Here is a 26,719-nt window from a genome sequence, read left to right on the forward strand (position 1 = left end):
CAGGTATGCCCTACCTGCAGGTTCACCTGGGCTTTCACTTGTAGCCCTAGTAGCTGTGACACTGGCAGACCAGGTGTCAGCTCATACCAAGGCACATATGTCTCCACTGAACACTGACAAGTACATAGCTGGAACCAGTCTGGTTCACCTGTGTGTTAGTATTATAAGAATGGGTTTAGACTTTATGAAATGCTTGTAAGTTGCTGCATGCATTAATCTCATTTATAATATCTGCATGCCATATTATAAGGTAAAAGCATTTCCTCTGCAATTGTAAATCACAAGACAGAAGAGAAGCATTAAGAAATGTGAAATACTAGTTTCCCCACAGGAAATGTTATCTTCTTCCCAACACCAGACAAACTATTGTGGAACATCAGAGGACAAAATACTTTGTTGATTGCGCCCCCGCCCAACCCCTCATGAACAGCTGAATTTGCAACCTGAAGCAGAAAGGGGGGGGGGGGGGAGGGAAGAAGAGGAAGGAAGGAATAAAAAGCCCTAACAAGGAGGATCTTTTATGCTGCTTGGGCTTTGAGGGCAAGGATTACTAAGCATAAGCAAAAGATCCCCAGGGCTTGGCCGGGGTTAGCCCCAAAAGGACATATAGATCTTGCTTATTAAAGAAGCTTCTATTACTCTTTGACACTTGAGATTGGAAGTCATTTGTGTGTATATACATTTACCTCTTTTAAACCTTGTAAATAACTCTTTCCTTTTTCTAGGAAAGAAATTTTTAGATATAGTCAACCCTCTAATAAAATTAAGAGTTACCTTTGGTGTGAGGCCTAAGGAGAAGTTGACCTGGGATAAGTGACTGGTCCTTTGGGACGGGGAGTAACCTGAATATTGTTGTGATTTTTGGAACCATCTATCACAAAGGAAGGCTTTTCAGGGTGGCAAGCTAGATCACAGTACCCAAGAGGACTATCTGTGGCTCCATGTTAAGACTGTTATAGTGCTTGAGGAGTTTACACTTGAGAATTGGCTGGTGAAATCTAAGTATAGAACTCACAACTAATTTGGGGTTTGTACCCTGCTTCTTAACAGTCTGCCCTGAGGCTGGTACCCACATGCTCTTGAGCCACTGCAGGACAGCTTGACAGTAGCTTCCAGGAATCCCTTGTTGAAGTAGGAGATTGGAACTCCTTCCTTAACTTCCCCATCTGTTACATGCTACTGCACATGGGGAGCAGCCTTCACCTGCTCCAAAATGCTAAATGAAACCAAAATGAAGGCTCATCACATGCACAGCCTGTTATCTAGAGGCTGTGATTTTTAACTCATTGGTGTTTGCAATGCATTTTCAGAACCTCAGATGGAAGGCACTAAGGAAGTATAATGCCCAGGATAGCAGGGCTCCTGGAAGATTAGTGTTCTCATTGACTCTTGGGAGAAGGAGAATGGAAACACTCAGATCAGAGGGGGGGGGGGGGGGGGGAATGTAACAGACACACAGTTGGGATGCCTCAGAAAGGAGAGAAGGCCATGTCTACAAACTGTAGGCAACATCCCAGGCCACGAATGAATCTACCCTCAACCTCCCTCTTTTAGTGACCACCCTATTACAATCACAGTTCCTTGTTGATGTAATTCTATCATATCTTTTTGCCCAAAACCATGTTACAAGGCACTCACCTTGTCTCCCATGCACGCATACCTTCCCCAGCACTTGAGACATGAAGGAGATGGAACAGTCCAAGCCACCTGTGGTATAACGAGACATGTTTAATGAAACATTTAGATTGACAGCCATTGACATCTTCCTAAAGGCTGATTATCAGACCTCCCCTTGTATTGTTTCATTCTCTCAGTGCAGCTGTAGTTGGTCTGCAATCTCACCTCTTAATGAGTCAGAGATCCTCTGCAACACCTGGATGATTTCAGTAGCCAGCAGAGGGAAATAGTTTTGTGGGAAGAATATAGGCAGGTTATTCCCCTGGAGCTTGTTGCACAAGTGGTCAGGCAGACACACAACCTTGTTGAGGAGGGTCTCTTGAAATGTGGGTAAACCAGCCTCTGCCTGCTGATGACAGACCTCCCACATCAGAGCCGACATGCGTCCTGTCTGCAGAAACTGTTCCAGGATGCTAATGACCTTCATCAGGCGAAAGCTGGGACTGGAAAGAAACAACAGTGCCCCCCCTTTAATTAATGAGGAAGAGGACACACAAATGAGAATTATAGAACTTCAAGGGACCTTGAGAAGTCATCTACTCCAGTCCCCTACACTCATGGCAGAACTAATTATCTAGACCATTCCTGACAGGTGTTTGCCACTCCATCATTGGAGATTTTTAAGAGCAGGTTAGACAATCATACCACTTTCTGCTGTGATCCCATCAATCACACATAGTGCCACAATACATCAGAATGTAATTTAAGATTAACTGTGAATTAACACTGTAACCCTACAGCTCCTTCTGCCTGGGACTTTCACCTCACTTTACATTCGTTAATGAATTCAGCCTCACTACCTCCATGGGAGGTGTGGAAGAAGCATCATTTCCCCATTTGCAAAACAGGGGAAAATGAAGCACCAAGAGCTGAAGTGACCCTCTCAAGGCAACACAGTGAGTCAATGGCAGAGCTGGGAATAGAAGTCAGGTCTCCAGGCTCCCATCCCTGTGTTTTAACCACATTACAGTCTATCAATGTAGTTATATGCCTTCTATCCTTGGGCCCTGAATCATGACCAGGATGCCAAAGCCAGGAATCATCATCAGGACCATCTTGAACATTCCCCTTTTATGCTTTGATGTGAAAAGACCTCTCTATGATGCAACCACAGCTGAGCCTGGGGATTTGATTACAACACACTCATTCTTTCACATCATTACAACTATTGCAATGTGTAGTATAGGCAGGACAGTGCCCATATTCAACACCCAGATTAAAGCATGGGAAATGACCACGGAGTTAGCATTATTCATGGACAAGGCTACAAATAGGTCTTTTCTGCACTAAACTGAAACCATATTTACCAGATCATCTGACTAGGTTGGAATTGTAATGTGAAGGGGCCATCACATGTTTACATGCTGTGGCAAAGTTCTGCCTCTATCTTGGTAGGTCCTGCGCTTATTGGCGGATTTTCTTGCCATAGAGATTCACCATGTGGGTTGGGGAACAGTCCAGAGACCTTCCCCTCTGGAAGAACCCACAGTCCAGGTCAATTGGGAGGTTTGGGGGGAACCTGGGCCCACCCTCTACTCTGGGTTCCAGGCCAGGGCCCTGTGGACTGCAGCTGTCTATAGTGCCTCCTGTAACAGCTGCATGACAGCTACAACTCCCTGGGCTACTTCCCCATGGCCTCCTCCGAACACCTTTCTTATTCTCACCGCAGAACCTTCTTCCTGGTGTCTGATAACGCTTGTGCTCTCCAGTCCTCCAGCAGCACACCCTTTCACTCTCAGCTTCTTGCTCCTCATACGCACACCACAAACCCCAGTGAGCTCCTTTTAAAACCCAGGTGCCCTGATTAGCCTGCCTTAATTGATTCTAGCAGCTTCTTAATTGGCTCCAGGTGTACTAATTAGCTAGCCTGCCTTAACTGGTTCTAGCAGATTCCGGCTTACTCTAGTACAGCCCCTTCTCTGGTCACTCAGGGAACAGAAAATTACTCATCCACTGACCAGTATATTTGCCCTCTACCAGACTCCTGTACCCAACTGGTCTGGATCTGTCACAATGCTTTTAGTGCTAACAAATATGGGGCTGAAGCCAGGCTTACCCCATAGAAATAATGGAGTCCAGCAGAACCAGAAAGGCTTGGTCAGCTGGCCCTTCCAAGAAAAAGCTATCCCATAATTCCTTCTGCTGATCAGAGGTAAGAAGTTCTATCCAATCTGGACTCAGGTTACTGACAAGACCTCGCAGAAAGGCAGAAAAATGCACACGGGTAAATTCTTCCCTCTCCTTCAGGGGGGCTTGGTTTTCAGTTCCACCTAGGTAGCACTTAATTGTGCCAAGCGCCTCTGAGATCTGGACTCCATTCCTGGAAGAGGAAAGGATGTTGATAGCTTCTCGTACCGCATGTCCAACTTCAAAGGGCTCGGGATCCATCGGTAAAGTCACTTCTGGAACTGATCAAACAAAGGGGAAAATGAAACAGAGAATGATGGTGCCCAGACACCTGGCTACTGCGATCCTTCTGAAAAGGCACTCTGTTTAGCCTGCAGACAAGATGAGTCTGGTAGTCTCAGCCCAGTCATTAGTGGGTGTTTCCCCACATCACAAAACTCCCACATAAATTGGCTGGCCTGCAGGCCTCTGCCCAGCACTGGAGAATTATTAGTTAATGAATTTTTCACTTGACCAGAGCTCAAAGAGCCGGGAATTTATTTGTATTGCAGTAGCACTTCAAAGAAGAGCCCTGCAAATTCAATAGCCACAAATAATTTATGTGGATCGGATGCACATGTATCCGCACAGGGCTCTACTTAAGATCCCCTGTCACGTACCAGGGTTCATGGTTTGACTGGGATCAGAGCCCCATGGCACTAGGTGCTGTAGACACATATGGAGCCTCAGGATGCTAAGTGTTGTTTGCACAGGAGCTGACTGAGATCAGGGTCCTGTGGAGCTAGGTGTTGTACACACACACACAGGGCTTCAGGACATTAGGCACAGTGCATGCACACATATGGTCTCAGGATGCTAGGTGCTGTGCACACACACACTGGGCCCCAATGTGCTAAGACTTTACACACACACACACACGACCTCAAAGCACAAGGAACTCCTCTTTTCCTGCCCCTGACACACATCCTCAGGGTGCAGATGCTGTGCATGTGCACACACACACACACAGGGCCTGTGTCACTGCACATGCATATATACAGGCCCACCACTGCACACACACATGGGGCCCACAGTACTAAGTGTTGCACGCACACAGTGCCCCCCACACACAGGACCCATAGCACTCTAGGTGCTGCACACAGGGACACACACGGCACCAGGCACAGCTCACACTCAGGCACACACATGGACATGGGGCCTGCCGCGCTAGGTGCTGCGCGCACATACACACACGGGGGGGAGGAGGGACCGGTGTTAAGCGCTGCACACACACTAGGCCCCCAGCTTTAGGTGCTGCGTGCACACAGGCGCACACACACAGCCCGCTGCGCGCACACCGTGAGGGGCGGTCCCGGTCCCAGGCGCTCGCAGCCCGCCTGCCTCGCTCTGCAGTGGCGCCGGCCGGGGTCCGCAGCGGCCCGCAGCCCCCCTCGGTCTCGCGGAGGGCAGGGGCAGGAACGGGGCCAGCAGGACCCCCGACCCAGCGCGAGGCTCGAGTGGGGGCGGGGCGCGCTGTGTCTCCCCCCCGGAACCGCTTTACAGACTCACCCCTCCGGCTCGCGCGCTCTTCCCGCCGACACCTTCGCGCTCTGTCACCCAGCCTAAGATTCGCCACACACCCCACTCCCGGTCCAGGCCTGTCGAATCTGTTGAGCCAGGACTGAAGGCAATGGTTGAAATGCCCCGTCTTAAAGAGACAGTAACACGTGACAGGGGAACGTTTGCTCTTCCCAGTTTCCGGGGCTGTAGGTGTTCCCACTCCAGGCAGGGCTGGATTAACCTTTTGTGGGCCCAGTGCCAAACATAGTTGTGGGCCCCCATGGGGACAATGCAGCATGGCACAGGGAGGTCGGTCCCTGGAGTGAGCTGCTGTCCAGGGACATGGCAGGGGCAACCCCACTCCGCCCAGCCTGCTGCAAGGGCACTATTTACAAACCAGCAGTTGCCAGACGCACAGTGTCTCGCCTAACCCTGTGCTGCCAACATGCCCCTTTCCCTCAGGGATGGGCCTATGCCACACCACAGAGCCCCCCCCCACACACACACCTAACACTGGAACAGCCCTCCAATTCCCTATGGCCAGAGCCCCCACACACACTATGCCTAGTGCCCCCCCCAAGACCCTGCCACAAATGCACAGTACCCTGCCCACCACCACCCCTGCCCAAGCCCCACCACAACTGCCCAGCACCCCACACAGAACCCCTGCTCTCTAGTGCCCCAACACACAGATCTCCCCCACCCCAGCCCTCCAGCCACCAACTCCCCCACACCCTGCCTCCCAGCAGCACTCACCGGCCCTGCTGAGAGGCAACTGTCTGCCAAGCTGAGCTGCCAGTGCAGCCAGGGCTGGTCCCAGGGCAGGGAATCACTCCTGCCCCTCAGGAGTGGTGCAATCAGCCAGGCCAGGGCCTGCCCCAGCCAAGCTCCCTCAGGACCCACTTGCCTGGAGGGGCCCAGTCAAGCCCTCCACACTGTGTCTCCCCCAACTGGCTGAGACTGGCCAGGATTCTGGACCAGTTCCTGGCAGCTCAGCTCCAGGGAGACAGGTGGGGCCCCACAGGTGATGGGAAGCAGAGACTGCCTGGAGCCGACGGTGCACTGGGCTCTGGCCGGGGGCAGAGAGAAGCCAGGGGGTGAAGAGGAGCCTTCGGCAGGCAGACGGAGAGGAGCAAGTGGTTGGAAGAGCCAGCGGGATCTCGGGGCACAGTGCAAGCGGAGCAGGCTGGGACCTTCTGACCATGGGCCCAACTCCATGGCAACATTGTAAACCTGCACTGCCTCCACATACTCACTATTCACCCCACCTGAGGGTCTCCCACACCCAGCTCCTACCCTGTGGTGTCTCCCAACCAAAGCCAAGTCCCGAGAGCTTACAGCGGCGCTACTAGGAGGCTCATTCAAGGAATGTCACAGCACATGGGCTGGGGGTGGGAGGGGCTGATCTTGGGCCCAGGACTGGAAAAGGCAAAGGTGTAATAAGGAACATGCAGACTAGCCCAGAATGGGCTCCTGGGATTTCTTTATCCCGAGCAAGCAACTCTGCTATGGGGGGCAGTACCCATAGAGGAAACATGTTCTGGCCAGAGGCTGTATGTGTACGTGCCTTATGAGGACAGGTTGTATTAGCTGGGCTACATCACGTCTACCTTGTGATCTGGATTGGCAGCTGCACGCTTAAGCCTGTTGTCACTTGGTCAGGGCTGCAGGGAGTTCTTGGATTTCCATCTCCTAGCTGCAAAGGAGATATTCTGTTGCCTGTTCCTGCCTCTTTACACTGCTCTTCTTCCTGGGCTCCTGTTCCACACCACTGTGCCTCTTAATGCAGCACCTTGGAGCAGGCTGTCACCCAGCATCAGGTGTATTTGACTCCCTCCCACATTTGCCTAGGGCAGTTAGTGGAATGTAACAACATACAGAATGACTGTCCATCATACTTTTTTTTTTTTGCTTATTTTTTTGCAAATTTAGGTTTTTACTGAATGGCACTGGCTTGTCAGCTCTGTTGATCTTTAGTCACAAAAAGCCCTCCACTACTGCTCCAGTGGCTGTCTCTCACTGCTGTCTTGGCAGGATGCAAAGGGAAGAGATTAGAATTCCAAGTGATTCCTTCATCAACTGAGAACAGTATGGGTCTCACTACAGACTCTGACCCATAGTAGCAGAAATTCAGGAGTGGCATCAGCCTCCTTTGAAACTAGTACCCATGTGACATGCCCTCTGGTACAACTATGCTGGGAGGAATCTCTGATCAAGCCTTCCAAACTGTAGCTGAAGCAGCAGGGGAATAGAAGGGAAGAAAAATGCAGTTCAGGCTGCACTTGCTTTATTTTTACTGTGTGCATGCACTGGCCTCATGCCACAATCACTGTTCTCTAGCTCAAATTAATTCCATTACTGTTCCTCTTGATCAGCCAGCTGCCATTGCCAGTAACATGAAGCTCACCATTTCCAGGCTTAAGTGGAAAAGATTTTATCTTAACATTTAAAAGAAAAAAAAGGAGCTGTTCTAGTTGCTTCCTCTATACACAATGTACAGGTGAGGCCAATAGTCTACAGGGAAGGAGCTAATTAATATTCTTTAATCTTAACCCTATTGGTTTATTCAATATGGTCATTCTACAAAAATACAAACACAACCTGCTTAAGATGCTACAAAGTTAGACACACAAAAAAAAAAAATCAAACTTTGTAGATTGACTGTACAACAGATGGTAAAATTACTTGCCTTTTGCAAGATTACCCAAATTAATCCAAGCAGCATCAATCTCAAACCTCTCCCTTTTCATTGCGGTAAAGTGGGGTTTTGATACTTTGTTGCCAGTTTGTATTGTGTTTTCTAAAGGTGGAAACATTTACACCATTTGGTAGAGGGTTGTGTGAAATCTGTACCAAAACCCTTCAGGAAGGGCAAGGGGATCCCTAAAGAGTGCAGTTACAAAACAGTCCTTCGATTCCTGGCCTGTTTCTAATATGCAGTAGATGACATACAGGGGGACTGGCCAAAAACCATCATCTTTAATGTCATGCAAGTCTGCAGTACTCTGCCTCTTTGTGCAAACAGAAGTTTATGATCTCACTATTCGGGGCATGGGAGCAGAATGACAAACTGAGTATTTAAGTTTGAGGCAGATTTCTGTGTTTGGGTACCACCAGGTCTGAAGGTCTGCACTGGTGCCTTGAGATGGACATAGCTGCCACCACCACCTTCTCTTAGTAGTAGCCAGCCTTATGATTCCCCAAATAGGTCAGTACTTAGTTTTTTCTGCATGGCATGCTAAGCCTTTGGAATTCATGAAGCAGCAGCCTGCTGATTAGAGGAGCAGAGGCTATATCATCTTTCCTACTGGTAGCTTGTCCAGAAAACAATATACCACATTTGCAGCCTTCAACCCAAAGCCATGTTTAAAGCATTTAGGTTCAATGCCTTGAATCTAGAAGCTGCAAGGCACAGATTGCCTACTGGCCAGGAAACCCCTCCTCTTAGTTTCCCTTCACTGCCAGGTTTCGATTTCTCTCACTTCCCCTTACCCAGGCCCATTATAAAAAAGGTACAATATTTAGTCTGGTGGGTTTTAAGTTAAAAAATAAAAAGCTGTCCAGTCTTTTTCGCTTTATCGTGAAGAATTTGAGCTGGAGCGGCTGCGATGACGTCTTCGGCCTGGAGATCTGGATCTTGACCGTCGGCGAACAGGGGACCTGCGTCTTGGAGATCTGGACCTGCCCAAGAAAGGAGGAGAAAAGCTTCATTAGGAGACAAGGACAACAGGTTTAAATTATTTTACACACATCTAGCACCTTTTATCCAGAAGGATCCCAAAACATTTTATACAAAGAGCTCTAGTGAAATGTAGCCATCTCTGGGGTGGAAGGAGGCAGCTCAACAGCACACAACTCAGCAAGAGAGAATATTTTGACCAAGGATACCATGGCAAGCCACCAGAGAACAAACTGGACCTTGGGCTTTTAAATTCTCACCTGAAAGACCTTGCACCACTCAAGTAAAGAGCACTATACTCTTTATTTCACAGAAAAAACATACTGTTAGCATACTGCAACTTCAGAGAGTTTTCTCCCTTAAACAGAAAGGGGATCAGAGCCTGGACTACAAACAGAAGCCAATAATCTTAACTGACTCTGTAGGACCTATATATGCATCTAATGGGAAGCACAAAACAAGATATCATGAACTTAAAGTCAAGAAAAAAAATGGTTACCCGCCTTTCATAACTATTGTTGAGATGTGTTGCTCATTTCCATTCCGTATCAGATGTGTGCGCGCCACATGCATGGAGATTTCCCCCCCCCCCCCCGTGGTACCTGTAGGGCCAGTTCTAGCACACCCTAGAGCCTATGCTCATGAGCCAGTAGTATAAGGGGCACCATTGGCCCTGCACCCCTTCCAGTTCCTTCTTGCTGTCAACTCTGACGGCAGGATAAGAGGGCGAGTCATGGAATGGACATGAACAACATCTCGAAGAACAGTTACAAAAGGTAGGCAACCATTTTTTCTTCGAGTGCTTGCTCATGTCCATTCCATGTCAGGTGAATCACGCAGTGTCCTTGGAGGTGGGCTGGGAGTTCACAGGCATGCCAACAGCAACACAGCTCTCCCAAAACTGGCGTCGTCTCTGGCCTATTGGGTGTTTGCGTAATGGGACGTGAATGTGTGGATCAACTACCATGTTGCAGCCCTGCAGATGTCCTGGATCAGTATTTGCGCCAGGAAGGCTTGTGCTCTTGGTAGAATGGGCTTTCACAATGGCCAGAGGCAGGACTTTCACTTGCTCATTGCATACCCGGATACAGACCGTAATCTGGGACGAGATCCACTGGGAGGACACCAGGAGACCTTTCATTCTATCCACAACTGCGACAAACAGCTGTGTCGATCTGCAGAAGGGGCTCATCTGATCAACATAGAAGACTAAGGCCCTTCTCACACCCAGAGAGCGTAGGCATCTTTCCTCCTCTGACTTATGCGGTTTTGGGAAGAAGGCCAGCAGAAAAATGGCTTGGTTGACGTGGAACTGCAATACCATCTTGGGTAGAAAGGCTAGGTGGAGACGCATTGGACCTTATCTTTAAAGAACACAGTGTAAGGAGGCCCCGAGGTTAAGGCTTGAAGCTCTGAAACTCTCCTGGCCAAAGTGATTGCCACCAGGAAAAGTGACCTTCCATGAGAGGAGCAGCAAGAAGCAGGATGCCAAGGACTTGAATGGCCAAGAACCTAGGCCGTCCGACCATAACCATAGAAAGGAATCAGAGATCCTTTACTTTTGACCAAGCCTAGAGCAAAAGTGGTAACATTTCTTGTTCTGTGCAGAGGCGAACAGGTCCACCTGGGGAGTCCCCCACCTCTGGAAGATGATGCTGGTGACCTGCGAGTGGAGAGATCACTCGTGGTAAGAGGAGAATGACCGGCTGAGGTGATCTGCCAACACATTCCACTCTCTGGGGAAACGTGACACCACCAGGTGAATGGAGTGCTTCACAAAGAAATCCCAGAGCCTGAGGGCTTTCTGACAGAGGACCTTGGAGTGTCCCCCTCCGTTTGTCGATATAAAACATTGACACTTTTTCATCAGTACTTGCACCTCTCTGCCTGAGGCCTGGCCAGGCATATTGCCCTGAATTTCTTCACATTTATGTGTAATGACAGCTCATCCCTTGACCAGAGACCTTGGGTCCTGAGGCTGCTGAGGTGGGCCCCTCACCCCAGGTCCGACACATCTGATACCAGCATGATTGAGGGCCACGGGCAGTGTTCCCTCTAATTTTTCCCACGCATGTGCGGAATGAATGTTATGTGCACCAATATGGAGGTGATGTGTAACACATCACCTCCATATTGGTGCACATAACAAAATTCATGTGGTCGGGGTGGGGCCGAGGAATTTGGAGTGTGGGACGGGGGCTCAGGGCTGGGGCACAGGATTGGGGTGCGGTGGGGGAGGGCTCCAGGCTGGGGCCAGGGATGAAGGGCTCAGGGCTGGGGCAGAGGGTTGGTGTGCAGGGGATTGCGGGCTCCAGCTGGGGGTGCAAGCTCTGGGGTGGAGCCGGGATGAGGAGTTTGGGGTGCAGGCTGCCCAGGGGCTACAGCAGGGAGAGAGGACCTCCCCCTCCCCCACAGTGTTCTGCAGCACCACCTGGGCTAGAGGGGGCAGGGGGAGAGGCACCTCTCCCTGCCACAGCAGTTCCGTGCTGGGGGAGAGGCACGCGCCATGAGCCCCTGCTGCATGGCTGTGCATCTTAGAAGGAACTTAGGCCATGGGGACTCTAAGGGTACTCCAGATAGAACCAATCTAACCACCATGTCAGGGAAACTAGGACTGACACAGGAATGGTGAGAATAGAGTCAAGATGGTGCCTGCTCAGTAAGTAGACCAACACGAGCCACATCTGTAGCTCTCTGAGGTACAGTCGAGCATGCCCCACCACGTAGTTACATGCCGCCATGTGGCCTAGTAAACATAGGAACACCGGGCAGTCGTCAGCAGGCGCACTGACACTCAGGTGATTAAGTCAGACATGGCTTTGAACCTGGCCTCGGCAGGAATTCCCTGGCCTGAGATGTCGAGTACAGCTCCTATAAATTCTGATCTTTGCACTGGGCCCAATGTTGATTTCTCCTCGTTTATTAGGAGGCCCAGCACTCTGCAAGTCACTTGTACCGAGATGCTGTGTTGGACTTAATCCCTCGAGAAGCCTTTTATCAGCTAGTCGTCAAGGTATGGGTGATTTGTATACCTCGGCACCTGAGGTGGGCCGTGATTACTGCCATACGCTTCGTGAAGACTTGCTGGGCTGCCAAGAGGCCAAAGGCAAGTGGTGTAAACTGGTAATGTCCATGGCCCACCATGAACCTGAGGAAGCACCTGTGTCCCCGAAAGATGGAGATATGGAAGTATGTGTCCTTCAAATTGAGGGCAGTGTACCAGTCCCCTGGATCTAGCGAGGGAATGATGGAGGCCAGAGAAACCATGCAGAACCTCAGTTTCTTGAGATACTCGTTGAGGCAACGCAGGTCTAGGATAGGCCTCAGGCCCCTTTTCGCCTTGGGAATCTAGAGATAGTGGAAGTAGAATCCTTTCCCTCAGTTCTGGAGGAACTACCTCCACAGCCCCTGCCTGTAGGGCTTGCATCTCCTAGACAAGAAGTTGCTCATGAGAAGGGTCCTTGAAGAAGGACAGGGAAGGGGGCATACCGAAGCAAGGGAGAATACTGTTCCAGCAACTGTCACTGGCGATAAGTAGGAACTCAAAGGGCACAGGATCGGTGGCACCCCTTATACTGGTGCAGGAGCATGGGCCTCCAGAGGGTGCTAGAGCCAACTCTATAGCTACCACTAGGAGAAAAATCTCCGGCAATGATGTATATGGCACATGCACACCTGACATGGACTGAATATGAGCAAGCACTCGAAATAAGAAGAAAGGATTTTTATTCTTAGGATTCACTAAAACCTAAGTGTTGGTAAGTGAATAATCAGACATTCCAAAACGTAGCTGTGCTTGGAGCGCAGAATGACTGCACATCTCAGCGGGCATCTCTTATCCACCCCTTAAACATCATGTTTTGTAGACCACTTCCTATAGAGTTCCAGTCCTCCTTGTTATATACAGTGGATAGAAGGATATATACAGTGAGGGACCATTTAGGGAAGAAAGTTAGTGTCTAACTTTAGATCCTAAGTGCACTAAGGGGCTTCCAGCATGTTGGAAAGAAATAGAGAGAAGAATGAAGTCCAACTCAAATTAATCATACATCAGATTCTCCTTATTCTGCCAAGTAGGTCTTTGCTGCCACAGCCAAGACAACACAGAAAGCTGACTTTTAGATGCAGGGAAAGGGTTTGCAGAACATCACTCCAGGAATCCCACCTCTAAAGAAACTGATAGTCACGCTCTAAGTTTGGTCAACACTGTAGTCAAAAGTGTAATAGCCACACCAGGTTTAAACAGAACATGAGTTGAAACCATATTGTCAATGTAGTTTTAATAGGGCCCAAGAGGGTTATAAAAATCAGATGAACTAAACTGGTACAATAGAACCTCAGGATTTATAAACACCTCGGGACTGGAGGTTGCTCGTAACTCTGAAATGTTCGTAACTCTGAACAAAACTTTTGATTCTTTCAAAAGTTTACAAAATGAACTTAATACAGCTTTGAAATTTTACTATGAAGAAGAAAAATGCTGCTTTCCCTTTATTTTTTTAGAAGTTTACTTTTAAACACAGTACTGTACTGGCGCTTTTTTTTCGTCTCTGCTGCTGCCTGATTGTATACTTCCAGTTCCAAATGAGGTGTGTGGTTGACTGGTCAGTTTGTAATTCTGGTGTTCATAACTCTGAGGTTCTACTGTACAAAGATTAAGGAAGGACAGAGATTAAATGAAGGAGGGAAAAATACAAGAGCTAACATCTGAAGGATATTAATAAGCAGAGTTTGGTGGCTGATGGATATACTGTAGATCTTACATCATGTCAACTCAACTATTAAGTTTCAGAGTGGTAGCAATGTTCATCTGTATCAGCAAAAACAACAAGGAGTCCTTGTGGCACCTTAGAGACTAAAATTTATTTGGGCATAAGCTTTCACGGGCTAGAACCCACTTCATCCGATGCATGAAGTGAAAAATACAGAAGCACATGCATGAAGTGGGTTCTAGCCCACAAAAGCTTATGCCCAAATAAATTTGTTAGTCTCTAAGGTGCCACAAGGTCTCCTCATTGTTTCAGCTATTAGGTTATGTCTACAATACAGCTGCATAGTTACCACACACTTCAAGGTAGACACAAGTGGTTTTTCCAGCAATGTAGGTAGTCCACTTCTCCGAGAAGTGGTAGCTAGGTCAACAGAAGAGTTCTTCTGTCAGCCTAGCTGTGTCTACACTGGGAGTTAGGTCGACATAGCTACATCACACAGGGCATGACATTTTTCACAGCCCTGAGTGATATAGCTAGGTCAATCTAAGTTTTAGGCCCTAGTATGTAAGGAAATAGGTGTCTCAAAAACTTCAGAAGCTGTTCTGAGCAGGGCCCAGTAAAGATCACCAATCATGTCCCATAGTGGTAACAGCAGCTTCTAACAGATCTTTAAGAGTTTGTGTTTACTAAACCAGGAGTGAAGATGATTAGTCTCCAGGTTTAATAGGTCACTGATACGGTTTGCTGAAATCAAGCCCAGGGAGGCAAAGTTACCAATGATGAAATCTGTGCCGGAGAGAAGATGCTTGGTGCCAATAATTAAACATTACCACACCCCTGTTTAGCTTACACACTTTTACGGGACTTCATAAAATATGGCTCACCTTCTCCTCATGCGAGGTGGTGACCTACGCCACATTGGTGGTGGCGGCAGCATCCTCCTTGGTGGGCTAAAGCGCCTGGGAGGTGGCCTAGGTCGAGGTGCCAGTACCGCTGTAGCAGTGATCTCCTGACCATCAATCTGTCCTGTTTACAGTTAAAAAGACAAAGAATAAGCTAAAAATTTCCAGCATCAGTGTGCTACACACAGCACTATCGCACCCCTACTACAGACTTCCATCCTCACACGGTTGCTGCTTTGGTACATTTGGAGCATTCATGATCTAGTGGTTACAGCAAGAAATCACGAGGCCTAGGGTCTCTCCCCAACTTTGCCACTGACTCACCGTCTCGCCCTGAGCAAATCATTTAGGCAGTCAACTTAAAAATCACTTCTGCCTAAAACCCACGAAAGGTTTAGAACCTACTATTCTGACCAGCAACAGTTCAGATGACAGAGTTGGGGTTTTTTGGATCATCCGACTTTGTGCGACAGTACTTTATGTAAGGTCAGTTTAGCTGTTTCCCCTGTATGGTTGGTTTCGCTGCTTGTAAGAGTCTGTCACCCAGCAAGAGAGCAGAGAAAGATTGGGGGGAGGAGGGGAATTAAGAAAGTGGTATTGTAAAACCACAAAAGTTGGTAGGACAACTCAGGGGCAATGATCCTTTTAACTCATTTGTATCAACCCTCATATCCTCCATGGGTTTCTATTAGTCCTGCTGGTTTCTTTGTACAACATCTGGTACATACCTCCATCCATATGCTTCAGTGCCTTTTCAGCATCATCTGGATTCTCAAACTCCACATAGGCATAACCCTTGGAGAGATGTGGATTTAACCTGTCAACTGGCATGTCAATCATTTTAATCTTCCCATAAGTGGAAAATATTTCCATGATGTGATCCTAGAGAAAAATAGTGATTATTAAGGACAGTGCCAATTCCCACTACCATGTGGTATTGATAGAGAATGCTAAATTGGAGGCATACCCAATACAAGATCAAAAACCAATACCAACATCAAGGAAGACCAATCTTATTAACTGGATATGGATACAGTTTAAATTCCCACCAGCTCTCTATTGCTACCTATTCAGTTTCTTCCTCGGAATTCCCAAATCCTAGACAAATGTATACTGACTACCCTCCTCAAAAAAGGCCAGAGGATCTAGGCTGTGGTAAACTTTTCAGGAGCGAAAGAATGAATGAAATCACGAAGTTTATGTGGGAAATGGCAAGGAGAGGGGCTGTCTGAGGTCAAATGCTCAAGGCGAAAGATGTGTTTTCTCTTTAACATTTAGAATCATTTATATAGCATCATATAGTTACATGTTCCCTCTACGAAGGCCTCGCACCTCACCAGAACAATTATCTGGCAAGGAGGACTGAACTGAGCACCACTCCTGCAGATCAACCGCCGACATTCTCAGCTGGCCTACAGTTGTAAATTTTTCAACCAAGGGGTCAGCTCCTCTTCATCTTCCAACCAAGACAAATGTAAGTTACATAACACCCTGCGAGAGAACCAGGAAACCAAGTACAGGGTTTAAATCTAAGTCCCCTGCTTGATAACACAGGGCACTTGATCTGGGACATGGCATACAGGTCTGTTGAGAACCATACTCTGCCATGGATTAATTGCTCTTGGCTTGAGCCAAGTATGCTATGATCAGGTGCCATGCAGGTTTCCCCACAGACTGGTCTGCTAATGCATATGGATAATGTAAGAACTTCCAACACAGTGACACCTGATTGCAACCTAGTAATAAACGGTTTCTGAAGATACTATTTAAAAAACTCAAATCACTCTCCCAAAGATGTGAAAGTTCAAGGATAAAGAAGGGCGGGCCATTACCTTGGTCACATTTCTGGTGAGTCTCCCAACATGCACTTTGGTAGGTCTGGGCGATGGACTCCGTCTCTTCCGCTCTTTTTCATCTCTCTTGGGTGGCTTAGACCTGAGTTGAATATTACCGAACTATCAAATCTCCTGGTAACATACAAGCCAATCCCCATAACTAAGGCTACATTTTAGTCAAGTCATGGACAGGTCACAGGCAGTAAACAAAAATTCATACCCCGTGACCGGTCCATGACTTTTACTATATACCCCTAACTACAACTTGGGCTGAGGGGGATGCAGGTGCTCTGGGGGGTGCCGTGGCACACGGCCCGGGCCCCCTGCTGATGTGTCATGAATCCATGACTTCTGTGATGGACTTGCAGCCTTACCCATAACACATAAAGGTGACTTGCAAAGGATCTTTTTGAATTGGACTTGTATCTTGTTTTGCTTCTTTATAATAAATAAGGGTCTGAAAATCTGCAGGAGTGGAGAGTTTAAAAGGTTTTTGCTTGCTTTTTAATTCAGAAATATCCTTAATGTCAAATCTATTTTTCTCTGATTTTGCTGGAGGAACTCTTGGGATCTAGAGCATGTGTACCATGAGTTCTCATACATTAACTGAAGAGGGGCTAGGGTCTTGCTGGGTTCATAGCCAAACCTAGTAACCACTTCCATCAGCACAGGTTTGGTTTTGGCAGCTTTCTGGCTATGGACATGTTATTAGGATGGAAGACCAATGAATTATGAAGCAAGCCTACCAAGGAATGTTCCTACATAGCACGTTGGACTGTTGTTGCCAAAAGCTTAAGATAAGATTGCTGGTGATGGACATAAACCGAATATCCAGGCAGACCACCTTAAAGACCTAGCTAGAAATTGATCCAAGTGGCACTCAATAACAGATGCATTTAAATACTTTAAAACAAAAACAAAAAAAAATGTTTTGCTATTGCTCAGCTTTCAGTTTCTTGACTCGTGATCCCAAATGCACTAGGTTCATTAGTCAAAGTCTGCCAGGGTAGAGAAGATTTTTTTTTTTTTTTTAAACAAAACAAAAAAAGCAGATAAACTTTTGGAAACAATACTTCAGACCCTCTATGCCGGGGCGGGCAAACTTTTTGGCTTGAGGGCCACATCGCGTTTCCAAAATTGCATGGAGGGCCGGTTAGCGGAGGCTGTGCCTCCCCAAACAGCCAGGCGTGGCCTGGCCCCGCCCCCATCCCACCCCTCCTGCTTCATGCCCCTGACGGCCCCCCGGGACTCCTGCCCCATCCAACCCCCGCTGTTCCCTGTCCCCAGAACCTCTGCCCATGACTGTCCCCGCCACCCCATCCAACCCCCCCTCTCATTCCTGACTGCCCCCCCAGGACCCCTACTCCCATTCAACCCCCCTGTTCCCTGCCCTCTGACCGCCCCAATCCCTATATACACCCCCGCCCCCTGACCACCACCTTGAACTCCCCTGCCCTCTATCCAACCCCTCCTGCTCCCTGCCCCCTTACTGCGCTGCCTGGAGCGCCGGTGACTGGCGGCGCTACAGCCACGCTGCCCAGAGCGCCAGGACAGGCAGCCATGCTACCTGGCTGGAGCCAGCCACGCCACCGCACAGCACAGATCACCGGGTCAGGCCGGGCTCTGCAGCTGCACTGCCCCAGGAGCTCACAGCCCCGTCGCCCAGAGCATTGCGCTGGCGGCAGAGCGAGCGGAGGCTGTGGGAGAGGGGCCGGGGCTAGCCTCCCGGGGCAGGAGGATCCCGCGGCCATAGTTTGCCCACCTCTGCTCTATGTACATCACAAATAAATGAAGGGGCACTGTAACAGGGTGCTGGCTAAGGAACCTGAGCCAGGCCTCTGTCACACCAGCTCCAATCAAAAAAGAAGAATTCGAGCTGGCTGAGTAAGCCCAGGCCTGAGTGGCAGATGGGGATCAGCTGCCAGCCTCTTTAGCCAGGGGCTATATAAAGGCCTGAAGGAAGGAAGCCAAAGTAGGAGAAAGAAAGGGAGGAGCCAGAGAGTTAGAGGGAGTGGGAGCTCTTCTCTGCTGGCGGCAGGAGTCAGCAGTTCCTGGGGCTGTGAGACTGAAACTGTTTGTAGCTAAAAGGTGATGGGAAAGTAAACTGTAAATAAAGAGCATGGGTGATTGCACCAACGCAGAGGTCTCTGGCTGGTTTATGGGTGCAGCAGGGGCAGAAGCCAGAGAGGTTCAGCTGCACCCCTGTTACCAGGACCAGTGCAACCCATTAGGCGACCTAGGCGGTCGCCTAGGGCACTAGCATTTGGGGGGCGGCATTTCGGGTCCTTCGGCAGTGGCCACCGGATCTTCAGCCATCCCGGTTGTTGTCAGCATTTAGGCGGAGGGAGCTGGGGCAGTGGGGCGCGGGGAGGGCCGCCTGCAGCAAATAATGGGGGGGGCGGCACGCAGGGGAACTGCTCCCCGCCCCAGCTCACCTCTGCTCCGCCTCCTCCCCTGAGCACGCCACCCCGCTCTGCTTTTCTCCCTCCCAGGCTTGCAGCGCCAAACAGCTGTTTGGCACCACAAGCCTGGGAGGCGGGAGAAGTGGAGCAGCCACGGCATGCTCGGGGAGGAGACGGAGCAGAGGTGAGCAGGAGCGGGGAGCTGCCGCATGGCGACCCAGGCCGGGAGGAGCTGTCGTGGGGGGCCCCTCAGGGTGGAGGGGGAGCGCGCCTTAGTGCAGAGAGCTGCCACAGGGCTCGGGGGGGGGGGGGGGGGGCGCAAGTTTCACCTAGGGCGTGAAACATCCTTGCACCCTCCCTGCCCGTTACAGGCACAAAGCCAATTATATTGGGGGGGGGGGAGAAAAGGGGCATTTATCTTGGTCTGCCAATGAAACCCCTTCACAATAGTCGTTTTCACATAATTTTAGCAGCTATCCCAGACAGGTTTAGGTTAATACAGACATACCATTTGAAAACTGAGTTTTCAAGCTTTCAGATACCAACCAATGGATCTTATCTGTTTTCCCATCTGTTAAATGGGGATATTACCTCACAAGGGCATATTGGTGAAGACTGTTTATAGTGCTTTGAAGTGGTAAAGTTGTATGCAAGTACTAAGTATTATTAACTGCTCAAATTGGTGGCTGCCAAGAGAAAGAATCACACTATAGGGGTTGCATAAAGGGGGTGGGAGAAGCTAAGGCATGGGAATAAGAGCCCATCTATACTAAGAATATTTTAGAAAAGTTTCACAGCATTGCTAATGGGAACCCTAGTGTAGACGAGTTGTGGTTTAGTCTGCAGACGAGAAGAATGAAGGGGGATTTAATAGCTGCTTTCAACTACCTGAAAGGGGGTTCCAAAGAGGATGGATCTAGATTGTTTTCAGTGGTACCAGATGACAGAACAAGGAGTAATGGTCTCAAGTTACAGTGGGGGAGGTTTAGGTTGGATATTAGGAAAAACTTTTTCACTAGGAGGGTGGTGAAGCACTGGAATGCGTTACCTAGGGAGGTGGTGGAATCTCCTTCCTTAGAGGTTTTTAAGGTCAGGTTTGACAAAGCCCTGGCTGGGATGATTTAGTTGGGAATTGGTCCTGGTTTGAGCAGGGGGTTGGACTAGACTACCAACCCTGGTAGTCTATGATTCTATGGTTGCTGACACTATATTGGTTAGAGTAACCTCCAGCAGAGTTAAGAGGACAGTACTGAAAATTATGTTTGCAACTGAAATCCCAATGATACTATGGCTCCTAGCATTGCTAACATCAGTTTAGTTAATGGGGGAAAATTCTCCTAAATTTCCCTAGCATAGACAGAGCCTAAGAGACAGCAGGCTATTATTCTTTACCCCTTCGAAGTCAAAGAACAGTGAGAGATGCAGGAGGTGACATGGGCACAGTAAACAGGCAAATTATAGATCTAGCAATTCAGAGCTCTCTGATTTCTGCTCTCTAGAGAGGGACCCTGGTGCCATGTGATTATGCAATCGTTTAAATTGCTGCGTATTTGTGGATTTTTTTTTTAATTGGTACATAATTGTACTCCAAATTAAAGCTTTGGATTTTTTTTTTTTTTTTTTTTTTGAAATAGTTGCTAAAAATCACTTCACATTGTGAAGTGAATGTAAATTGATGCTGTAGAAATGTGTGCCTAAATCTGGGGGGGGGGGGGGGGGGGGGGAAGAAAAACCACCACACACACAGCTTGAAGATAAAAGTTCCCAATTATTTCATTGGAATGTTGGCGCTGAAGTCTGACAAATTAAAATGTCAACAGTAGCTATTTCTGCTAAAATGCTCACTAGTGAAATATCAGGCTAATAAATCTATCATTTTTAGAGGTACTGGCAGGGTGTAGCTGGACTACTTGCTATCAAGTCAAATCTCATCTTACCCCCAGAATTTAAAGTGAAGAGAGTAGGGGAAAAGATGCAACCCCTGTCTGTCTACCAGCAAAAGCTGCAACTGCATCCTGGATAGCAAAACTCAGAACACCTCCCACAGCCTTTCTGGTCATCAAAAGCCTAACCCATCCCCCTAACCTGTTGATGTGGAAAGCCAGTTATTTCCACATCAACAATTACTCAGTATAAAGATCTGAAACATGCTGAAAATTACTTATATCCCAATCCTGCAAACACTTACACACACATGATTAACTTAGCTATTATAATTACTACCATTTGCAGGATCAAAGCCATAGACTGTAAGCACGTTAAGCGGGAATCATAACTTTTGATACATGCACATACAATGTCTAACACAATGGGAACCTAATCCCTGTTTGGAACCTTTTGTACTATAACAATACAAATAAACTCTGATGGTGGCCTAAGGAAAACATCAATAAACCACCAAAAAGCATACTGCACCGATTACAATAGACTGAGTGGGAGAAGCAGAGTACCTGACATACACAAGGCCTTTGTTACAGACCCCAAACTTTCATACTTTTAAGATTTGTTTTCAGCCCTTCCTAACCTCCATATCTAGGAGAGTAAATGAAACATTGTACCTGTATAGCACCTTTGTGGGGGAGAAAAATCAAACTGTTTCCAAACAACTGTCCAGTACAGACACTTCTTTTTTGGGGAGAACAGTTCTGTACTCAGAAGGAACTGGACTAGACAACTTATGATTTTATGACTATACTCACAGCACCAGTTTCATGTTATACCCAAAGTGAAGAATTCTAGAGAAACAAAGAAGCAGATTCTACTCAGTTCAATTTCTACCCTAAAGAAAAACCATGATTCATTGCAATTTTTCCACCAGTTTCAATCGGCTACAAGTCCCAGATTATGCAGATAAATAGTCTGATATGCCCCACCTTCTGTAGATCCCAAATAATCAGGCATGGATACATTTTAGATATGTGATTGTGTGTGTGTGGTATATGTGAGAGTCAGTTATGAATTAATGAGATCTTTAAACTCCTTCCTGAAGAACATGTAGTTAGGTTACAAGTGCAGGTGGCATCCATGCTCAAGCAATAGCTAGATTGTATCTCTGGGATATGAATAAAGCAGACTATTTTTTTTTTTTTTTTTTTAAAACAGATTACTTCTCTGTTCACAAGCCTACACCCTCCATGGCAACTTCCCAACCACCTGATAATTTTTACTGGATGAATCAAACTCACTTGGAGCGGGAACGTCTCCTGTTGTCATGTCTACGTCGAGATGGGCTTGGGGATCCAGAGGAACTGCTGGAACTGGAGCTACGGGAGGTGCTGGAGCTCCCAGAGCGGCTTGATGCAGAGGAGGAACTGGACCCACTGCTGGAACCAGTGCTGGAGCTGGACCCTGAACTGGAAGTGGAGCTGGAGCGGGACCTTTTTTTTTGGGGGGGTGGGGGGGAGGGGGAGAAAGAGTGCAGAATACACAGGGGAAAGGATAGCTGAATATCGTCTCCAGGTAAGTACAAGACAAGAATCGGTGGTTAAAGTGATGAGAGCTCAACCTCACAGCTAACATTATTTCAGCCAAGGGAGAGACTGCACTCTATGCAAAGCATACTCATTGATAAAGCAAGAGGGTCACTTTTTAGCAACACAATCTCCCAAGGAGTCTTCTAATATGGGGAACCACAAAGCAGATTTGTAGCATTTGAACAGGAGCATAACTCACTACTATTTGGGCTATCACTGGGATGCAGAGAAACTCTAGTTACCTGGTACTGCTGCTACCACTGGAAGCACTGCGCCTTTTGCGCGTTTTGTCCCGACCACGATCCTTTTCGCTTGATTCCTTGGTGGACACTTTGTCCTTGGATCTGTCCTTGGATTTGTCTTCAGTCCGATCTTTGCGCTTGGTTGGAGAGGGAGCCCTTTAAGAAGAAAAGATCAAAAGAAATTATTTCACTTTAAACAAAACACTGAACTTTAAAGCCAACTTAGAATAACCATTATTGCAGAGCTAGAACACTAAGATTTTTAATTTTTTTTTTTTTTTTAAAACAGATCACAAAAGTTCATGCTACAGAGAAACTTTAAAGAAGGAAGTCAAAGTTGTAATTTAAGAAAATTCTCATTGTGAGAAGAGAGATACATTTCCAATTCCACATTCTCATTGGAAACACCCTAGTATCCTACATGTCCCCAATGGGGATAAGCCTAGAAAATTCAGACAGAATTATTACCTAGTGCTGGATTTTTTATTATTTTCTTTGAATCCTAGCAAACTCTTCTTTTTCATTCCTGAAAACTCCATTTTCCCTTCTGAGGCGTCCCAAGCAGCACTGGATGGGCCTCACTTATCTCAAATCTCACTTCTAACTCCTTGATTCTGAGAAACGATCCCTAATCGAGTGCAATAAACTCCAAAGAGCGGCCTAGTGACAAGATAAAAGGGTTTAGAAACAAGAAATAAACGTATTGGCAAAAACAACAAACCTACTTTTCAATAAAGGCAGCAGGAGGTGGGGGTCAGCTAATGAGGTATTGACAATTTCATATTGTACACACAGTAGTTACTCACATTGTTACATTGCTATTAGAGCCAAACACCTGTGCCTGCTCACACACAGATACACACTATCCATCTTGCTGAAGACTTGACATGGATGCCTCAAGGTGTCAGCTGACATTTTCATAGGAGTACAAAGGGTACAAATTAGCAAGCCGAGATGTATGGCAGACAGGGAAAACATGGATTTTCCACGAGTTTTCCTCTGCCAGGTGCATGAGTGTTGCCTAACCTGCCTTGTGACAGCCATCCACCCCTCAGAGGACTAAGCACTGCTTCCTCTAGAGCCAACTGCTGCCACAACATATGTTGGTTAGCAAAGGGGTGTTTCCCAAAAGCTGCATAGGGCACTCTGTCTCCCTACTTTCAGTGGATGCAAGCTGCCTCCATTGCTCTGCCAACCTTGGAAGCAAGGCACTGAGCTGAGGAACCAGTCTGATGCACAGTTGTAACTGCAAAAGTGCATGTTCGAATCTCTCTTGGTGGAAGGCTTACATGGGGCTCAGATTTCATCCACCCCTACAGATCTCTTTGTACTCTTGATACAAATAAAGGACACAAATCAACACCATTAATTCATATTAAAATACTAGTCATGAAATGAACCCTAGGTGCAATCCATAAGAGGTCTTTTTATCCCATATGTAATATGGTATCCCAATACATCTTCACGTTTTAACTAAATTGGTGGATTGCTTACCATTTAATAAAGGTGCCAGAGGTATGTGACCAAATAGCCCAGGGGGTCTCAAACTGGGGGTCAGGACCCCTTGGGGAGGGTCATGAGGTTATTACGGTGGGGTCATGAGCCATCAGCCTCCACCCCAAACCCTGCTTTGCCTCCAGTATTTATAATGGTGTTAAATATATAAAAAAGTATTTTTAATTTATAAGGGGGGTGGTCGCACTCAGAGGCTTGCTATGTGAAAGGGGTCCACCAGTACAAAAGTTTGAGAACCACTGTAATAGCCATTAACAGCAATTGTTAGGTTGCTCCTGTTTGGTTTATGCTCACTACAGAGCCAACTTAGCAGTCACCATTATGGTGGTTGTAAGCTGTATACGGTATCTCTATTATCCTAGTCAATTCATTAAGTATTTGGAAGGCGACTGGACATTATTTGCATTTTTAAAAGTGACTATGCACTGCCAGACCCATAAAACAGGATACATAATGCTACTAACAAAAATGAAGCTGGATACTTAGGCACATTACATAAATTAGAGTTTAGAAACATTTGGTAATAAGAATAAACTCCATGTAGTTTTCTGGATTTCACATTGTTTTGTCCTTTGCATCTGCAATTCTCTTATACGGATTTTCTGGGGCTCAACAATTTACCCATTGTCTCCCTTCCCCCCCCGCCCCCCCTAGAAATACATGTACCCTCACTTAATAGAACAAATGCTATCTTGCTTATTTACAATCAACAAATTGACTGCAAATGTCTACTTTCTGATGAGTAGAAACTGAAATCTCAGTGAATGAGACAAGACTACATGACTTTCACCCAGTTATCAGCGTATTCAGGCTGAGACTTCGAGGGCAGGGGACTAGACTCGACCTCTCGAGGTCCCTTCCAGTCCTAGAATCTATGAATCCTAGCTAACACTCACTGGAAAATAATTCCATTAGGAACAAGTTATGTATATATCTACAGACAAACGTATACATGCATGGATGGCATTTGCAAGAATATGCTTTTTTCCTACTTATTACCAAGAAAACCTCTCCACTAACAAATGAGTTTTTCTGCAACACCTAATATCTAAATGAAAGACAAACACAAATCATACAGGATGTGTTGGTTTGATACTTTACTCTCTCACTTTTCTTCTCTAAGGAGTTGTGCACTACTGCTCTACTCTCATGAAGTTACATTACAGTGATGGGTGAGGCAAACTCAGCTCTGCCAAAGACTTCCTGTATGAACTTAGCTATTAAGGCAAGTCATTTAGTCTCAGTCTTTCTGTGCCTCCAGGTCTCCATTTAGAAAATGGTGATAACATTTCCTTATAGAAGTGTTACAAGGTTAAATTCATTAGCATACAAGGAGCATTTAACTACTACAGCGATAGAGACCACAGAATTACCCAGATAAATAAATGCCTGTGTTCAGTCTGTATCTCAGTTTGCACAACGTTTTTGGGGGGACATGTACTGCAATCTGCAGTGCCAGATGCACTATGGGTTTGTTAGTGACCACAGAACATGTGCGGCCTTACTATGAACATGGCCACGATGATGGCTGAGAAACAGGGATAGAAAAACACAGCCCCGAAGAGGATCGATAGAGAAGCGGACCCTCCCCCACAACTGCCCCTGCGGTTAGCAGGTGCAACAGAACAGGAGATGTGGAGGGAGAGAGTAGTACTAGAGCATGCGCCCTGTTCCAGAGCGGCCCACCCCGACCCCCAGCTACAGGGGAACGCAGCTTCACCATCCCCGCTGCAAAACCCCAGCGGGGCAGCCTGGCCCAAGAGCAGATCGAACCCCGAAAGCACGAGGAGGAAGAAATGCCTCTGCGGCCCACCCCTAAACTTCCACGCAGGCTTTCCAAAGGCCCCTCCCCCAGGCTCCATCCTCCGGGACGGGTTAGGTCCCGGCCTTCCCATCCCCACCTGCCATATCCTGCTCCGTAGCTCCAGGCCCCTCCTCTCGGGGTCCGGAGACGATAGCGGGGACCCCCGACACCTCACCCAAGCCGGATGGCACCAGATCCCCGGCCGCCCCCTACTTACATCCTCAGCGCCCGCCACGGCCACCGCTCCCGAGTCCCGACCCCGTCGCGCTTAATAGACGCGGCTCCGCGCAGAGCGGGAAGCGTTCCGGACGGCGCATGCTGATGGCGTCAGCCGCCAACGGAGCAGGGGGATGGGGAAGGCATTTAAAGAGACAAGGCAGATTGGTCCGTGTCCCTCGCTGCTGCTGGCAGCGTGGGCTGTGGCAGGGCTCAGTCTGTTCGCGGCCCCCTGGATCTAATGGGGGCTGAAGTTACGGCTACCACCGACTGCGCCGTCCTGCGTGGAGAACAGCCTCCCGTCCCCACTCTCTCAAAAGCTCCCCGCAGGGCTCCCACAGTTCACCCGGTTTGTTGTCCCTGTGTATCCACACACATAAAATATCAGGGTTGGAAGGGACCTCAAGAGGTCATCTAGTCCAATCCCTGCTCAAAGCAGGACCAATTCCCAACTAAATCATCCCAGCTAGGGCTTTGTCAAGCCGGGCCTTAAAAACCTCCAAGGAAGGAGATTCCACCACCTCCCTAGTGTTGCCGGCACAGGGGCCCGAGGACAGCAACAGTGAGGTTCGTTGCCCGGAGTGCTTCACGCCAAT

At 47.8% G+C, this 26,719-nt stretch overlaps 2 protein-coding genes across 9 annotated transcripts in view; both read right to left on the minus strand.

Moving 5' to 3' along the window:
- TELO2 (telomere maintenance 2) overlaps nucleotides 1–5,423 on the minus strand; it is an 83,655-nt gene extending 78,232 nt beyond the window's left edge. For 4 of the 6 annotated variants that reach the window (XM_054041955.1, XM_054041954.1, XM_054041952.1 and 1 more), the window contains exons 1-4: nucleotides 5,142–5,302; nucleotides 3,734–4,085; nucleotides 1,843–2,120; nucleotides 1,639–1,707 (exon numbers count right to left, since the gene is read on the minus strand). In XM_054041955.1, the coding sequence (XP_053897930.1) occupies nucleotides 1,639–1,707; nucleotides 1,843–2,120; nucleotides 3,734–4,065 (679 nt within the window). In that variant the 5' untranslated portion in view covers nucleotides 4,066–4,085; nucleotides 5,142–5,302. Of the gene's footprint in view, nucleotides 1–1,638; nucleotides 1,708–1,842; nucleotides 2,121–3,733; nucleotides 4,086–5,141; nucleotides 5,303–5,352 lie in introns of those variants that run through there. The other 2 variants (XM_054041953.1, XM_054041956.1) reach the window with 2 other exon arrangements.
- A 2,435-nt stretch (nucleotides 5,424–7,858) lies between these two features.
- Nucleotides 7,859–26,209, minus strand: RNPS1 (RNA binding protein with serine rich domain 1). Of its 3 annotated transcripts, none has more exons than XM_054041903.1 (8): nucleotides 26,125–26,209; nucleotides 23,057–23,248; nucleotides 22,589–22,744; nucleotides 22,059–22,250; nucleotides 16,469–16,571; nucleotides 15,365–15,518; nucleotides 14,619–14,760; nucleotides 7,859–9,024 (listed from the first exon to the last, which is right to left on the minus strand). In XM_054041903.1, the coding sequence occupies exons 2-8, from the start codon at nucleotides 23,125–23,127 to the stop codon at nucleotides 8,919–8,921; spliced, it is 924 nt and encodes a 307-aa protein (XP_053897878.1). In that variant the 5' UTR covers nucleotides 23,128–23,248; nucleotides 26,125–26,209; the 3' UTR covers nucleotides 7,859–8,918. The 3 variants fall into 3 exon arrangements, with proteins under 3 accessions (XP_053897878.1, XP_053897880.1, XP_053897881.1); XM_054041905.1 differs by lacking the exon at nucleotides 26,125–26,209 and adding an exon at nucleotides 26,005–26,085; XM_054041906.1 differs by lacking the exon at nucleotides 23,057–23,248 and having other exon boundaries at nucleotides 26,125–26,201.
- Nucleotides 26,210–26,719: the final 510 nt, after the last annotated feature.

The sequence above is a fragment of the Malaclemys terrapin genome, chromosome 10 (assembly GCF_027887155.1).
Source record: "Malaclemys terrapin pileata isolate rMalTer1 chromosome 10, rMalTer1.hap1, whole genome shotgun sequence".
Lineage (NCBI taxonomy): Eukaryota > Metazoa > Chordata > Testudines > Emydidae > Malaclemys > Malaclemys terrapin.

Coding starts and splice junctions, on each gene's coding strand:
- RNPS1 (XM_054041903.1), bottom strand. CDS start 23,127: ATGGAGTTTTCAGGAATGAAAAAGAAGAGTTTGCTAGGATTCAAAGAA. Junction 15,519..16,468: donor TCACCAGAAATGTGACCAAG/GTAATGGCCCGC, acceptor ATTTTTCTCTAG/GATCACATCATGGAAATATT. Junction 9,025..14,618: donor CCACCTCGCATGAGGAGAAG/GTGAGCCATATT, acceptor TTTCTTGGGCAG/GTCCAGATCTCCAAGACGCA.